This window comes from Hylobates moloch, unplaced genomic scaffold (assembly GCF_009828535.3).
Source record: "Hylobates moloch isolate HMO894 unplaced genomic scaffold, HMol_V3 SCAFFOLD_3, whole genome shotgun sequence".
In the NCBI taxonomy this organism is placed as follows: domain Eukaryota; kingdom Metazoa; phylum Chordata; class Mammalia; order Primates; family Hylobatidae; genus Hylobates; species Hylobates moloch.
The window spans coordinates 18,603,511-18,620,894 of NW_026652278.1; the positions used below are offsets into that span (position 1 = coordinate 18,603,511).

At 38.3% G+C, this 17,384-nt stretch overlaps 1 protein-coding gene across 1 annotated transcript in view; it reads right to left on the reverse strand.

The window, feature by feature from the left end:
• FHIP2A (FHF complex subunit HOOK interacting protein 2A) overlaps window positions 1–17,384 on the reverse strand; it is a 43,670-nt gene that overhangs the window by 14,445 nt on the left and 11,841 nt on the right. The window contains exons 4-13 of the mRNA XM_032177026.2: window positions 14,842–14,946; window positions 14,258–14,380; window positions 7,328–7,621; window positions 6,619–6,815; window positions 5,081–5,195; window positions 4,480–4,556; window positions 4,202–4,394; window positions 3,840–4,009; window positions 3,335–3,478; window positions 1,847–1,937 (exon numbers count right to left, since the gene is read on the reverse strand). Of these exons, the coding sequence (XP_032032917.1) occupies window positions 1,847–1,937; window positions 3,335–3,478; window positions 3,840–4,009; window positions 4,202–4,394; window positions 4,480–4,556; window positions 5,081–5,195; window positions 6,619–6,815; window positions 7,328–7,621; window positions 14,258–14,380; window positions 14,842–14,946 (1,509 nt within the window). The remainder of the gene's footprint in view (window positions 1–1,846; window positions 1,938–3,334; window positions 3,479–3,839; window positions 4,010–4,201; window positions 4,395–4,479; window positions 4,557–5,080; window positions 5,196–6,618; window positions 6,816–7,327; window positions 7,622–14,257; window positions 14,381–14,841; window positions 14,947–17,384) is intronic.

Consider the following 17,384-nt stretch of genomic DNA (forward strand, 5'->3'; position numbering starts at 1 on the left):
CATGGATAATTTTTTTTTTTTTAATTTTTGTAAAAATGGGATTGTCCAGGCTGGTCTCAAATTTCTGGCTTCAAGTGATCCTTCTGCCTTGGCCTCCCAAAGTGCTAGGGTTACAGGTGTGAGACACCACACTTGGCCAGGATTTAAATATTCTTCAGAGAAGAGTACAAGTGTCTGCTAAGCATATGAAAAGGTACTCAACATCATTAGTCATAAGGAAATGTAAATCAAAACCAAAAGGAGACACCACTTCACACCTCCTGGGGTAGCTATAATTTAAAAAGAATAATGGTAAGTATTGGCAAGGAAATGGTGAAATTGGAACCCTAATACACTGCTGGTGTGATGTAAAATGGTTGCCACCACTGTGGAAAACAGTTTGGCAGTTCCTCAAAAAAGTTAAATACAGAATTATCATGTGACCCATCAATTTTACTACTAACCATATACCCAAGAAAACGGAAAACCCGTATTCAAGAAAAAAGGAATATTCACAGCATAAGTATTCATAATAATCAACAATTAGAAACAACCGAAATGTCCATTAACTGAGAGATGAACAAAATATCTGTACAATAAAATATTATTCAGCCATAAAAAGAAAGCAAGTACTGATGCATGCTTCAGCTTGAATGAAACTTGGAAACATTACATTATGCTGAGTAAAACATGCCAGACAGAAAAGGTCACATATAGTATGATTCCATTTTTGTGAAATGTCAAGAATAGGCAAAGTCATAGAGACAGAAAGTAGATGAGTGGTTGCCAGGGCTGGGGGTTGGCGGGGAGAAGGAGTCAATAAGAAGTGACTACTTTATTTGTACAGGGTTTCTTTTTGGGGTGATAGAAATCTTCTGGCATTAGATAGTGATAATGGTTGCCTAACATTGTGAATATACTAAAAAAACATTAAATTGTACACTTTAAAATAGTTAAAATTGTATTGAATTTTATCTCAATACAAGTTTTCTTTGCAGGAGGAATTTTTTAATACAATTTTTAAAATCTTACGATGTAAAATGCTGTAAAGAGGAAAGAAGAATGAGAAAAGACTCCTTAATTTAGTACCTAAGAGCAAACCTTCGAGCAAGTCATTTGAGTGAGGTAGAAAGGTGAAATTCAGGGGCTGAAGGAGTGACAGCTGGGCAGCAGAGGGACTATACTTGTGAATCACTGTCTGCATCAGAAGGAAGGAGAAAAGGATAATGGCTTGTGGATGAGGATCAAGGGTGCATGGTGGGTAGAATTATTAAGATATCATGTTTTGGATCAGTAGGAGAAATGGATTCGTGTGAGATATAATTTAAAGTGGGAAAAAATTAAAGAGCATAAAGAAATCTTGAGATGGAGACACACAATCGGCGAAGTGCAAACTAAGGTCACTTGTACAAAGCAAAAGTAGTGACAGCAGAGACCAGGTGTCTCTCTCTTTTTTTTTTTTTTTGAGATGGAGTCTTGCTCTGTTGCCCAGGCATGATCTTGGCTCATTGCAACCTCCACTTCCCAGGTTCAAGCGATTCTCCTGCCTCAGCCTCCCGAGTAGCTGGGACTACAAGCGCCCACCACCATGCCCAGCTAATTTTTGTATTTTAGTAGAGATGGGGTTTCACCATGTTGGCCAGGCTGGTCTCGAACTCCTGACCTCAAGTGATCCACCTGCTTCGGCCTCCCAAAGTGCTGGGATTACAGGTGTGAGCCACCACACCCGGCCCAGGTCTCATTTTTAATAAGAATGAAGTCATTTCCTTGGAGCAGTGGTGGTGGGCAGTGTGACAAGGGGTGTGTGTGTGTGTGTGTGTGTGTCTATTCTTAGATTTCATTTCCAACATTTAGTGACTTCACTTACCTGTCTATGAGCATCTCGGAGGTAGGTGTCATATCCCGTGCCCTCAACATGGTAGGAGGATTTTGCGTCATCCGGTACCAGACAGAGAAAACTTAAATGAAAAAAGCCACAATTATGCAAGATGTCCATTTGCATGAAAAAAAAAGGAAAAAAAAGTAAAAGTGAAAAAGACCATAATCAATATCCTCATAATTCAATAATAACTTTATAAGTACTAAAGTATCTAGTGATATCGTAAGTTCAGCTAAGTATTAATACAAATGGAAACCCGAAAAATGAAATTATACGTTGTTAATTCCTTATGTTGAATAAGTTTTACAATTCATTGATTAAATATTCTCATTATTTTAAAGGATTTAAAAATTACTAATTCCACTTAAAATAGAAGTAAGCCTAAGAAAGACATGTTTTTCCTCTTCAGATTGCCATGATATTTGTTAATCTCAGGAAACTGGTTTTAAGTAATTGAACTTGAGATTTTTATGTGCCCTAATTTTGCATCTTGAGCCACACGCAATTTATCTCTAAAATCACCTGCCAGAACCAGGTATATCAGTGACAACATTGCAAGGGAAGCAAAAGAGAGAAAAAAAATTGCCACAGAAAAGGGCACTTTTAAAAAAACATAAAACCACGAGCTAACGAAAAGGAATAGCCCAACACTTAGCACACATGTTTAATAAGTACATCTTATCAAACCAGCAATTCTCAATGTTGTTACAATTAGGAATTACTTAAAATTAAACCATTTATATTTTTTTAAAATGGGATGACTCAGCACGGTGGCTCACGCCTGTAATCCCAGCATTTTGGGAGGTCAAGTCGCAGTAGCCATGCAACTGTAATCCCAGCTACTCAGGAGCCTGAGGCAGGAGAATCGCTTGAACCCGGGAGACGGAAGTTGCAGTGAGCAGGGATCACGCCACTGCACTCCAGCCTGGGCGGCACAGTGAGACTCTGTCTCAAAAAAAAAGGTGGGGGAGGGAACTCTGAGGGTTCATTTAACAGCGGTTAATATTAAGCAGAGCTTTTCTCTAGTATCAAGTGTTGCCCGCAGGCTTACATAAGCAAGACCAAAAAAACTGACATAATCTTTAAAGAAGATCAAGTTCATAAGAGATTTCTGTAACCATCTAAGAGCACAGCTCTTACATGTTACACACTTTGGGAGGCCGAGGCGGGCAGATCACTTGAGGTCAGGAGTTTGAGACCAGCCTGACCAACATGGTGAGACCCCGTCTCTACTAAAAATACAAAAATTAGCTGGGTGACGTGGCGGGAGCCTGTAATCCCAGCTACTTGGGAGGCTGAGGCAGGAGAATCGCTTAAACCCAGGAGGCGGAGGTTGCAGTGAGCAGAGATCACGCCACTGCACTCCAGCGTGGGCAACAGAGCAAGACTCCATCTCAAATAATAATAATAATAATAATAAACAAAAACAGAAAACAAGTAAGAGAGATGGAAGTCAAATTTTATATAGCAACTCACCTATTTACAATTTTATGAACTTCAGTTTTTCCATCATTTTTGGGGTGGTCTGGAGTAGCAGGAGGCGAAGAACTAAGCCACTCTTGGTTTGGCAAAATGCTTTCTGGTGAAATGTCAGTAAATAATGGATCTTCTTCCAGATCTCTAAGTTAAATTTAATGACATATAAAAAACATTATTTTATTATGACATTTTCTAAACCAAAAGATTCTCTACTATGTTCTTAGAAAATGTTACATAATTTTGCTAATATAAAGGATTAAGGAATTATGTATATTTTCTAGGCAAATTAACATTCTATACTATTTTGTTATTAGGTCTAATGAATACACAATATTATTTGTAACGTAAAAGGATGATAGTATCAATGCATCTAATTTTACTTTTAAGAACTTTTAAACTGTAAGAGGTATTTCTTTTGAGGATAAGGGAGACAGATAAGAGGAGAGAGAAAGTTCTATCTCTACATGAAATGCTGAACTCACGGAGTTGGACGGAAACTTACACTGCTCCTGCTATTAATCCATTTTCTACCACATCTTTATCTTCTGGGCACAAAGGTTTATATTCTGTATAATTTCTTTCTTCAAGATTTCTCAAGACCAAGTTGTAAAGAATGTGCTCATTGGGTTTTTGTAAAAGATGTTCAAACATTCGTAACGTCATTATGCTTATCTGAAACCAAAATTGATAAACGCTAACTGAAAAATGTCTTTAAATAAGTTACTCTTCTTGCCATCTTGTGAGTCATGCTTTCAATTTCCAAAGCCAATAAAAGAGGTTGTATTGAAAATATCTCAAGTATAATACATTAAAACCAGTACTTCAAAGAATCTAAGTCCAATTCTAAATCATTACGTAGCTTACCTCATCAGATATGTGATCACAATGTTCAATTAACCTATGCCTTAAAGGATGTCTGCTGATTTCTGCCAGAGTTTCTGGTTCCCTCTGTTCTCCAAGGATAAAAAACACCATTTCTTGAAGCAAAACATCAGAGGTCACTTGCCGAACGATGCGATGAAGCAGAGCAGTGGATGTGAGAATACCCATCTCAGAACTGAGCACAGTGAACAGGTAGTTAGTGGGCAAAAATAACATGACACAGTGATGCGGTTTTTTTCAAAAGAAAACAGGCTACTCACGTTTGCATTAATTGAGGTTCCATAACACCAATGAAAAATCTTTCATGAACAGCTTTGGCAAGAGCAACAGCAGCAGTCTAGAATATAGTAGGAACATCATTTTTTTTTTAAATATAAAAGAAAGACTAATTTGTAACATTAATAAATCAGTTTGCACTCCCCAACTGAATTAACGTTGAAAGACAAAACTTGCCTAATGACTCTCTTATTGGTAGCATATAAATCTAGATTAGATGTTGGCTACTGGGTCATTTACACTTTTTTCTAAATTTCCAAGAATAAGAGGAATAGGATGAAAAATTATTCCAATGTCGGTATAGTATTAACATCTCACCAAAGAGCAGGACTGAAGGGAAATCAGTGTTACTTTGTAAAGTACTGTACCATAATATTTAAGGAAATATAAAAAGGGCAGAACTTGAACTTTGATTTATTCTAGAACTGTAATACACACATACAAACTTTTTTGTTTACTTATTTTACTAACCATGGTATTCTAAGACAATTAAAATGTATTTGGGATATAAATTAGGTATTCCAATTTCACTTAATAGATATTTATATCTTAAAATGATCAAAAAAACAACAAAAAATTTCAAACCTTTTGGGCTTCCTTAATGAGCTGATCACAATAATCAAACCAGGAAAGAAATGAAATTAAGGCTCGTTTTCCTGGAAATGCTGAAGCATCTTCTTTATGACTATATGAGTCCAAGCTGTAAGACAAGGAAGAATTGCTAAGTCCAAAGTTATCCAAAAGCATGGACCCTATTCAGAATGTAAGGAAAAATGAAGACACATGAACACACTCAGATAATATGGTACATTCGCATAGGAAATGCTGGAGGACAGTGAGAAGAGGATTCCATAAAAGAAACCAAAGATAAGAGAAAACCTTTTAAATAAGAGCTGTAAATAATTTTCACATATTAACTAGGAGAAGAGAGGTTAAAGCAGAATGGAACTGTAGGAGGCCAGGCGTGGTGGCTCATGCCTGTAATCCCAGCACTTTGGGAGGCCAACGTGGGTGGGTGGTGGATTCACTTGAGGTCAGGAGTTCGAGACCAGCCTGGACAATATGATGAAACTCTCTCTCTACTAAAAATACAAAAAAAAAAAAAAAAAAATTAGCTGGGCATGTTGGCGCATGCCTGTAATCCCAGCTACTTGGGAAGCTGAGGCACGGGAATCGCTTGAACCTGGGAGGCGGAGGTTGCAGTAAGCCAAGATCGCTTCACTGCACTCCAGCCTGGGCGACAGAGCAAGACTCCACCTCAAAGAAAAAAAAAAAAAAAAAAACAATGGAGCTGCAGGAGAAAAAACACTGGGATAGCTCCTCATACTCCTGCCCTACATGTTACCAAGTAACATCAACGAAAAGATAGAGGTTCTCAGCTGCTGGGATGGAAGAAAAGAACGGTGAATGGGGATCTACAAACAGAAATAGCGAGTAGACTTCTCTTCCTGCCCTAAAACGCAATACAGTCGTAATGTTAACAAGTGAGTCTGCCCTATAGATGTTGACAGAAAATAGAGTGGAAAAAACAAAGACAGATTAAAAATACAGAGAAATACAATAAAAGGTGATTATGTCAAAATATTAGGTTGCTTATAGGTGGTGGGATTATGGGCAACTTGTTGATGCTGCTTTATACTTTTTAATAACTTATAAACTTTCTGCAATAATCATATTTCCCTATGATAATCAAGTTGGGGAGTCTAAAAGGTAGAAGAGGTGAAAGAATGAGGTAGAAGAGATTCTGTACCAACAGGCCAGGAGACAGATTAGACTGCTCTAGAGGCTGTGGAAATTATTTTAAAAGGAGATTCCTTCTTTTAGGGTTTTTTGTTTTTAATAATCAGTTAAAATTATTGGTTTTAATGTAAGCCCTTAAAAATTGATCAGTAAAATGGACAAAATAAAAATATCTTAACTATATAACAGCTGGATTGTTCCCACACCAATTCATTACCACTGACTGACAAATTTAATACAAGCTTCAAGAAAATATTCCCATTTAATGATCACTAGTGGTGTTCAATTTTTCAAAGACTTCTACCATTGCAAAATAGAAATGGATTTTAAAATGTAGGTGTAAGAAGTCACCTTTATGGGAAAATACAAGTAACGGTCCTTACCCCCAGTTAATTGCTTCCACGGTTTCAATATCTAACGGATCCACTGACTGAGGTAGGGCCTTGTACAGGGAGGCAAGTCTGTCTGTCAGTAGTTCACACAAGCAAGTGCTCTGTGTAAGGCACTTTGCAGCCGCAGGCTCTGGCAAACTTACTAACAGCATCAAGCCTTCACATGCCTTCACAGCTATTCGGCCATCCTAAAGGGAAAAAAAAATCCCCCTTCAATTCTTGAATTGTATATACATCAGGTTGTTTGAAAAAATTCAACACAAAAGGACTTAATGTTTCACACTAAAAGAAAAATAGATTTTGTCTATTTTAAATGCATATTATTGGCCAAGTGTGGAGCTTCACGCCTGTAATCCCAGCACTCTGGGAGGCCAAGGCGAGTGGATCAGCTGAGGTCAGGAGTTTGAGACCAGCCTGGCCAACATGGTGAAACCACATCTCTACTAAAAGTACAAAAATTAGCTGGCGTGGTGGTGCGCACCTGTAATCCCAGCTACTCGGGAGGCTGAGGCAGGAGAATCGCTTGAACCCAGAGGCGGAGGTTGCAGTGAGCCAGGATCGCACCACTGTACTCCAGCCTGGACAACACAGCAAGACTCCATCTCAAAAAAAAAATAAATTAAAAATTAAAATTAAAAAAATAAATAAATGCACATTATTGAAATAATGTTGGGGGAGAAAAGTAAGGACCATAACTCACAGGACTTCTAGTAAGATTTAACAAAGAATTCACTAAATTGTAATCCTGGTTTGGACGAACAACCGAGGCCTCTGGCAGTGAGGCGACACTGAGGTTATCCAAGCTTGTGGCCAGGTGATCCATCTGATGAGGAGGCTCATCTTCCAATTCTGTTTGCTCCATTCCAGTAGCACCAGATAGTTCCTCTGGTTGACGGGACTGTCCTGTATCTGTTGACAAGGAATCCTGACCTTTTAATGTATCTTCTGAAATCACATTTGGTACTCCTTTGGAAGCCAATGATTTCATCTTATTCTGAAAAGGAATATATGTTTTATAAAATTCACATCAATAACTTTTTAAGCCAAAAATAATATTTTAATGGATTTTTCTATAACATTCCACATGCCTAGCCAAAGTAGCAATAGATGTTATGTCACATGAAAATATTCTGACTTTTAACAAACTGTATTTTAGAATGATTTTACCATTGCATAGGAGTTTATCACACTCCTCATACTGACTACAAAATATTTTACACTGACCATAGGTTTCAGTTGCAGTTAACTTTTTTCTCATCACTGGACTACTGTAACTACATAGTCTCAATGTTAATTCTTATAAGATCATAGGGTGGGGTGGGGGGGTTTGCAGGGAGGGAAGTACAAACTTACAAATAAAAATATTTTAAAGTTCAAAAGTTACCAGCATTAGACTGAAGGTTTCCGCAAAAGCCCCCAAATTCTCTCAAATATATAAGCATCTTTTCTAAGTTTTTCCTTAAACCTCTACTCTATAAGAACGCAAGAAGCTGGGCACAGTGGCCCCATGCCTGTAATACCAGCACTTTGGGAGGCCGAGGCAGGAGGATCACTTGAGCCCAGGAATTCGAGAATAGACGGGGCAACATAGTGAGATCAGATGGGGCAACATAGTGAGATCATGTCTCTACTAAAAAAATAAAATAAAATAAGCTGGGTATGGTGGCTTGCGCCTATGGTCCTAGGCCTTGGGAGGCTGAGTGAGGCAGGAAGATTGCTTGAGCCTGGGAGGTTGAAGCTGTGGTGAGCTGTGATCATGCCACTGCACTCCAGCCTGGGCACAGAGCAAGACTCTGTCTCAAAAAAATTAAAAAAAAGAGAACCCAAGAAACTACTCAGGGGACATTTTTACCAGTGTCTTTAGGACAGAAATAAAATATGCTTGAAATGCTGGTGCTCCCTCCCCCAATCCACACACCCAAACACAAAGAGAATCTTAATTGAAGCAAATTAGCAAATTATTAGCTTCAACGCAAAAGTTATCTTGCTTTCCATTTGAACATAAGAGCAGAAATCAAATTACACAAGTAGGTTAAAATTCACTATAAACTAACTTCTCCACAGGGCCTATTATCATAGAAACATATTAAAGGCTGAATGAATTCAGGGTTCTACTTCCAAAGTTATATTATACTAATTATAAATCACTTTTATTGCTGTTAAAAGTATAGGTTAGACCAATCTTCTTGAGAAATTGAGTTCACAGAACATATTTATTAAAAGAAAACAACTCTATGGGACTCAATGAATACTCCAAACAATTTGCCAATTTCCAACAAAATCAATGGCATATTGGCCGGGTGTGGTGGCTCACATCCCAGCACTTTGGGAGGCTGAGGCAAGCGGATCACTTGAGGTCAGGAGTTCGAGACCAGCCTGGCCAACATGGTAAACCCTGTCTCTACTAAAAATACAAAAATTAGCTGGGCATGGTGGCATGTGCCTGCAATCCCAGCTACCAGGGAGGCTGAGGCAGAAGAATCACTTGAATCTGGGAGGCAGAGGTTGCACTGAGCCGAGATCATGCCACTGCACTCCAGCCTGGGCGACAGAGCAAGACTCCACCTCAAAAAAAAAAAAAACCAATGGCATATCACACTCTTTATGAAAGTAAAACATTTCATTCCATTTAAAATACTAGTAATATTGTTGGGAGAGGTGTCTCAAATAAGAACGGCAAGAGGAAGGATGTTAGTATAGCACTCCGTCCTTCAATCAATGTTTCTCAAAGTAAGACCCAAGATTGTTGGTATCCTGGTCTTCTGTGGGGCTTGATAAAAATGCAGATTCCTAGGTCCCATCCAGACCTGCTGAATGAGAATATCTGGAGGTAGAGCCAAGGAATGTGCTTTTAGAAAAATTCCCTAGGTGATGAGGAACTGTGGCTTTAACACTTTGGTTCCTACTAAAACTGTTCCCCTTCTGTTTTAGGGATCTCATCAGTACCCACAACAGAGTCACACACATAGCTTCTACATCTCTTAAACTTCCCTCCCAAATCAAAGATTTGCAATACCGAATACCTGCTAATTATCTCCATCAGGAAATCATGATGATTCAAAGCATCCGGAACCAAAATTATCATCTTCCCCTCAAAATCAGCTCCCTTGGGGCCCCTGTTTTTCTACTAGCAGCAGCCTTATTGGTTCAGGAATTCCAGCATTCAAATCATCCTTTCCCAGCTTCTGCATCTGAGCAGTTACAAGGCCATATAGAGCCTACCTCTAGTCTGAACAAACGCATTTCATTCCAACCCACTGCTTCCAACTTGGTCATAGTCCTTGTTACTTCTTGTCTGGGTTACTCCATCAGTTTCCAAATTAGTTTCCCTGCTTTTATCTCTCCTCTCACAGAATCTGCCATATAAAAGGCTGCTGCCAATTTAACTTAAGGCACAGATATCATCACATAATAACATCCCTGCTCAAAAATAGTTAATGGCTCCCCAGTATCTACAAGTAAGAATAAACTCTTCATCTTGTCATTCAAAGCCTTTGACAATACTTAGTCTATCTGTTTAGGTGCTTCTTGCCACACATCCTAATTATACTGTTTCCTGAACACACCACAAACTTTTATATCTTCATTCCTTATGTTCACTCACTCTAAACATCTGTAAAGGCTCATTTCTCTTTATTTATTTATTTTTTATAGAGATGAGGTCTTGCTATATTGCTCAGGCTGATCTCGAACTCCTGGGCTCAAGCAATCTGCTTGCCTCAGCCTCCCAAAGTGCTAGGATTACAGGTGTGAATCACCGCGCCCAGCCTCATTTCAGAGACGACCTCTTCCAGGAAGACTTTCTTGATGACCTAGAGCTGATGAATCTCTCCATCCTGCAAGTACTTAAGGAATTTACTTTGTATCTTTCCTTTGATTCTCACCTTACTCTACTTTATACTATCTGAACATTCATTTACTGTCTTCACCAGACTGTAAACTCCTTTAGGACAAAGACTGTTTCTTTTCTTTCTTTTTTTTCGTTTTTTTGAGACAGAGTCTTGCTCTGTCGCCCAGGCTGGAGTACAGTGGCGCGATCTTGGCTTACTGCTACCTCTGCCTCCCAGGTTCAAGCAATTCTCCTGCCTCAGCCTCCCGAGTAGCTGGGACTATAGGCACAGGCCACCAAGCCCGACTGATTTTTTGTATTTTTAGTAGAGAAGGGGTTTCACTGTGTTAGCCAGGATGATCATGATTGATCTCCTGACCTTGTGATCTGCCTGCCTCAGCCTGCCAAAGCGCTGGGATTATAGGCATGAGTCACCGCGCCCGGCTGGCAAAGACTGTTTCTAACTCATCTACCATATATATTTAACCCATAGTAGATGCAAATATTGGCTGACAGTAATGAATAGAGAGAGATGACATTTCAGGGAATACATGCTCGAGAACTGCAAAGCACTTTTGTTCTTATCTATACTTATAAGTAATAAAACTGCATTTCTGGCTGGCCACGGTGGCTAATGCCTATAATCTCAGCACTTTGGGAGGCTGAGGTGGATGGATCACCTGAGGTTGGGAGTTTGAGACCAGCCTGGCCAACATGGTGAAACCCCATCTCTACTAAAAATACAAAAATTAGCTGGGCGTGGTGGTGCGCACCTGTAATCCCAGCTACTTGGGAGGCTGAAGCTTGAGAATTGTTTGAACTGGGAGGCAGAGGCTGCAGTGAGCCGAGATTGCACCACTGCACTACGGCCTGGGCACAGTCAGACTGTCTCAAAAAAAAAGCAAAAGCAAAACAAAACCCTGCGTCTCCCTAAAGAGTCATTCATTTAGTGTTAACTGAGCAGTTCCCATGCATTGTGCTAGATTCTAGAGAAGCTGTGGGGACCCAAGATTAATGAGACAGAATCCTTGTCCTCAAGGAGCATACTGACTAGCAGGAGAAAATAAAATGCACTTAAATAACCAGTGCTGGGGGACTGTAGTAACTGACATTAAACACATATGAATAGTCCTATTCGTTAAAAAAATGCAGACACCTACCACCTCAGGCTTTGGAGAAATATGTCATAAAAACACTGCACAAAGCAGATGTGTCACTAATTCTGAGGGGTGTTCTCTGTAGTGAGGTTTAAATGTAAATGTTTTTCTGAAGACAGGTACATACAGTGTACCTCACCATGAACACACATAAGCCTACATATTTCGTCTGCTTCTGATCTATGCTATGCACTTAGAAAACAAGTTTCAGAAATGTTTGAGAAAGAAATTTTCCAGGCTTAAGTTTGGGGAAAAAAATACATGCATTCCAAGTACACTAAGGTTATCTAAGAAAACTTTAGCAAAAATGAACCTTGAGAAGAAAAATCTCAGCAAAACTGAGATATTTCTCATAAGTATATAAAAAACTAAAAAAAACCTCTAATATCATTATAAATCTTTAGAAATCCAAAATCATAAGACTGTTCCAGCCATTTTGAAGCAAATTTGCAAAAGATGATACGAAATATAACGCACATCACGAACAACACATGATGCGCATGATGAGTGTTAAGGGCACGTGTAGTCCTTAACAGCACCTAGAAATTGAAATTCATGAAATTTTACAGCTTAACTGCTTACCTAATTCCAGTTAAGAGGCCAGAATAGAATCCTAATTTACTTAGTAATGTAAAATAGAAAACAAACCCATATATTGGAGTGGCTAACATTTAAAAATAACAAAACAAAGACCTAACAACATCCAGTGCTGACGACAACATGGAGCAACAGGAGCTCACGTACACTGTTGATGGGATGCAAAATGACAAAGCCACTTGGGAAACAGTTTGGCGGTTTCTTATGAAAATAAATACACACTTACCATATGATCCAGTGATCCTACCCTAGGTATTTATCCAAGCGACATGAAAACCTAAATCCACGCAAAAATCTGTGTGTGATCTTCTTAGTGGTTTCATTCACAATTGTAAAAAACTAGAAACGACCCAAAAGTCCCTCACTGGTGTATGGATAAACAACTGTGGTACATCCATACAATGGTATACTACTCAACAACATAAAGGAACAAAATCATGGATGAATCTCAAATGCAATAAGCTAACTTTAAAAAGCCAGAATCAAAAGGCTAGTTACATTGCTATGACTTTTTGGGAAAGAGAAAACTGTTGGGATGGAAAATAGATCAGTGACTGCTAGGGCGTAGGGGTGGAGAAGGGATGACTACAAAGGATCATGGGGTAGTGTGACAGAGCTGTTGCACATCTTGATTATGGTGGTCACACAACTGTGTTCATCAAGCTCACAGAATGTAGACTGAAAAGAGTGAATTCTATTGCATGTAACTTATATCTTAATCCAAAAAAAGAAAAAGAAAAATTTATTTATGTATTTTGTATTATTTGAGATGGAGTCTCACACTGCTGCCCAGGCTGGAGTGCAGTGTTGCAATCTCGGCTCACTGCAACCTCCATCTCCTGGGTTCAAGCGATTCTCCTGCCTCAGCCTCTCAAATAACTGGAATTCCAGGTGTGCACTACCACACCCGGCTAAGGTTTGTATTTTTAGCAGAGATGGGGTTTCACCATGTTGGTCAGGCTAATCTTGAACTCCTGACCTCATCTGATCCAACTGCCCCAGCCTCCCAAAATGCTGGGATTACAGGTGTGAGCCTGTAACTGTGCCTGGCCAGAAAAATATTTTTTAAAAAACTGAAAAGAAGGCCAGGTGTGGTGTCTCATGCCTATAATACCAGAACTCTGGGAGGCCGAGGCAGGAGGATCACTTGAGCTCAGGAGTTCCAGACCAGCCTGGACAACACAGGGAGACCCTGTCTCTACAAAAAAATTTAAAAAATTAGCCAGGTGTGGTGGTGTGCACCTGTAGTCCCAGCTACTTGGCAGGCTGAGGTAAGAGGATCACTTGAACCAGTGAGGTGAAGGCTGCAGTGAGCCATGGTCATGCCCCCATACTCCAGCCTGGGCTACAAAGCAGGACCCTGCCTCAAAAAAATAAAAATAAAAATAAAAATAAATTACAAACAAAAAGGTAAAAAGACAAAAACAACATAATCATTTTTTCTAAAATATTCCAAAATGACTTCACTGCTGAAAAAAAGAAGTGAATGAAGGCAAAAAGTACAAATATATATTTTTTACTTTAAATCTAGGAGTAAAATCCAAAATATCACTTGATTTAAATAAACTATGATTTGGTGACTATGGCTATCAAAACAGTACAAAATACAGCAATCCCAACTGCTATGAGGTTGGAGAGATAACTCGTGCTTTTTTCTATCTTGTCCACATCTGCACATGCCATCCTTATCCCAGGCCAGATTTCCCATGCTACATACTAGGGCAAGCTTGGCTGAAAATATGATAGCATATCAACTTCTGCGACTTGTCTATCTCTGATTCAACCTTCAAGCTGCCCTCTTTTAAGCCGTGACTTTCTATCTGTCCAGTCCCTGTACCGCCTCATATATCTGGCTCAACTACATTCTTTGAAATTCTTTTTTCCCAGGAGAATAAAACAGTGATATTAAAGGAAAAATAATTCTGGGAAGTAAAACAAGCTAATAACCTGCAAAATAGAGCTCCTTCTAATATTATTCACAGAATTCAATTTTCATAATGATCTTAATATAACTATAGTTTGAAGGTTGCTAAGAAGTGTATCATACCTCTAGGAAAAAGTTAACCAGGTAGGGGTCCTGTTTCAGCTTCGCACACACAATGCAAAGAAACTGAATCTCTTCATTTTCTGTTGGTGTTGCTAGGACTTCACCACACAGTCTAATTAATTTCTGTGAAAACAATTGTTTTTAACTTTTTAAACTTAGGTTACTTTTCCCAAATTTGTAAAATAACCATTCATTTACCTTAAGGATATTTAAATTTTTCATATAATGCAAATATCCTGCATTAATCAGAACACTAATGATATTTATAATTATATCAAAATAAACTTACTAGTAAAATTTTCAAGTTCATTATCACAAATAATTAATGAGTTATATAATAAATTCTCCTTCAGATGTCATGGAGGTAAAATCCAAGGAAAATTCATGTATAAAATTTTAAAAGAGAATTAGACTACAAGTACACTTAATGCTATGTGATGCATAAAGAAAGCTCAAGTATTTGCTCATTTGCATGTTAATTTTGGAATAATTTCATTATTTTTACTCTCAGAAAAATAATATAAAATTATTTCAACATTAAAAGAAATCAAACCAAATAATTTTATGTAGGGGGAACAAAATACCTGCACTGGCCTGTGCACGTTAATGTGTGGAAGCAGTGGCTGCCGGATTCTTCCCAGAAGTTTCGTATAGAAAACCAAAACCTGCTGTTTCATTCCCGGAGGACACTGGGTATAGGAAAAAAGGAAGCCAACAGGCAAACAATAGACAATGCAAACACATTTACTGAAAAGCTTAAAAATTGGAGAGACAATGTATATGAATGTATTCCACCTTGAAAAGACAATGTAACTGGCCAGTTAAAAACTGTCAGAATAAAATTTTCAACCAAATATTAATAACGGGTATTCTAGAAATAATACTGTATATCTGAGACCATAATATAGCATGTGAGCATAGGCTCATGTAGTTACAAACAGCATGGTGATAATGTCGTTGAGATTAGAGTTTCGTGCAGTCAATGTCAACCTGTTTATATTCTAAACGCTGGGGTAACATGAAACTATGATAGTTAACTCCCTGCCGGAACAAAGGCAAAATCTTGTTACTTACACTAACGACAGACAGGTCATCAACAACTTTCCATCATATACATGTAGGAGTAAATAAAGCCTCCTAACACACATGTAAATAAAAGGAAACCTATGGTGTAAACTGTTGTGATTTTATCCTAACATCATTTTAAATTAGAGCTGTGCCTCGGTATACACGGTTATACCCAAATCTGCACTCACTCAGTTCCGGCAGTCAGCCCCGTGGAACCCACATATGTGAAAATTCAGCCCTCTGCATAGGCAGGTTTTGCATCCTGGAAATAGTGTATTTTTCATCCATGTTTGGTTGAAAAAAATCTGCCTATATGTGGACCTACACAGTTCAAACCCATGTTGTTCAAGGGTCAACTGTAAATATTCTTTGCCTATTATAATCATAATGTAAATAATTTTATATATTTATATTATGATTATAATAGGCAAAGAATGTTTAATAAATTAGTTTTTATAACATGCCAGTTGTTTTAAGTATTTGCTGAAAAGTAGGTAAACCCAATGATCACTCACACTGCAGATTAAGAGAGTATGAATTAACAAGGTTATGTTCTTTAATTAAGCTGCTTATACTGCTTCACATTTCAAATACAGTTACAAAATAAGTATTTCCAAAGCATCATCATAGACATGCTATCTGGAAATAGTATAAACTATAATCTTATGCACAATATTTTTAAGCTACCAAATACTTTACATTATTTAGATAAACCACTAAATTATATTTACAATCACCTGTATTAAAATAAATTTACTAGAAGTACAATTACTAACTTCTGCTCAAAAATCAATTAATCAATTTATTATTAACAATCCTTCTCTCCAAAGGACAGGAAAAAGGAGGAGGAGAATGAGTGACAGAATATTAGGGAGCAGGTGTGTTGCCTAAAAAACATAAATTGAGTGAATTTAACTTAAAAGTAAATTACAGTATTACAGACAGAGAAAAGGAAATCGTCTTGCATGCTACTATTCATAACTCTCTTTGTCATGAAAATGTGTCTATAGGTTTCTTTTGTTTTAGCCTAACTTTTTTCACATATATCATAGAAATTCACAGAACTATATAGACTTTTAGGGTTGGGGAGGCCCCTTAGCAAACACTTCCTGGATTTTAAAGAGGAGGAAGATTAACCAAAGAGACTTATGATGGTCACAGTGTGTGAATAATGATGTCAAGACTGGAAGCCTGGCCTCCTAATCTGAACCCAAGGCTCTCCCGTCCCCTCACTCAGCCACACGGCTGGAAAACTTGTTTCTGTAAGTAATTTGAAGGTTTGCAATATAAAATATTATTGATATCATAATTTCAGCTTTGTAAAGATTTTTCAAAATTCATCAGGCCTAAAAAATATAAACTGGCTCCACTTAACAGTTTAGGTGACATTCTCTTCCAGGACTATGACAAATAATTCCTATTTTTCAATCCTATTTTAACTGACTTCCTTCTATCTCTTTTTTTATTCTGAGCTCATGTACTTGAGTTTCTTTTTTTTTTTTTTTTTTTTTTTTTTTTTTGAGACGGAGTCTCACTCTTTCACCCAGGCTGGAGTGCAGTGGCATGATCTCGGCTCACTGCAGGCTCCGCCCCCCCGGGTTCACGCCATTCTCCTGCCTCAGCCTCCTGCGTAGCTGGGACTACAGGCGCCCGCCACCTCGCCCGGCTAATTTTTTGTATTTTTAGTGGAGACGGGGTTTCACCGTGTTAGCCAGGATGGTCTCGCTCTCCTGACCTCGTGATCTGCCCGCCTCGGCCTCCCAAAGTGCTGGGATTACAGGCGTGAGCCACCAAGCCCGGCCGCTAGTTTATTTTCATAAATGTTTACATTGGAATTCTAAGCAGCCAAGTACTAGCTGTTGTCTAGAGTGTTTGGAATCTTTCTATCTCTATGGACATATTTGTATAGGCTACATAATTTTCTTTTTTCCACAATCTTAACTTGAATCCTGCCATGTTCAATACGTACCTTTATAATCAAGTATTTGGCAGCTTCTTTATTCATAAGACATTAATGCATGTACTAATGCCCAAGAACATGGTGTGGATTAGGAACTTA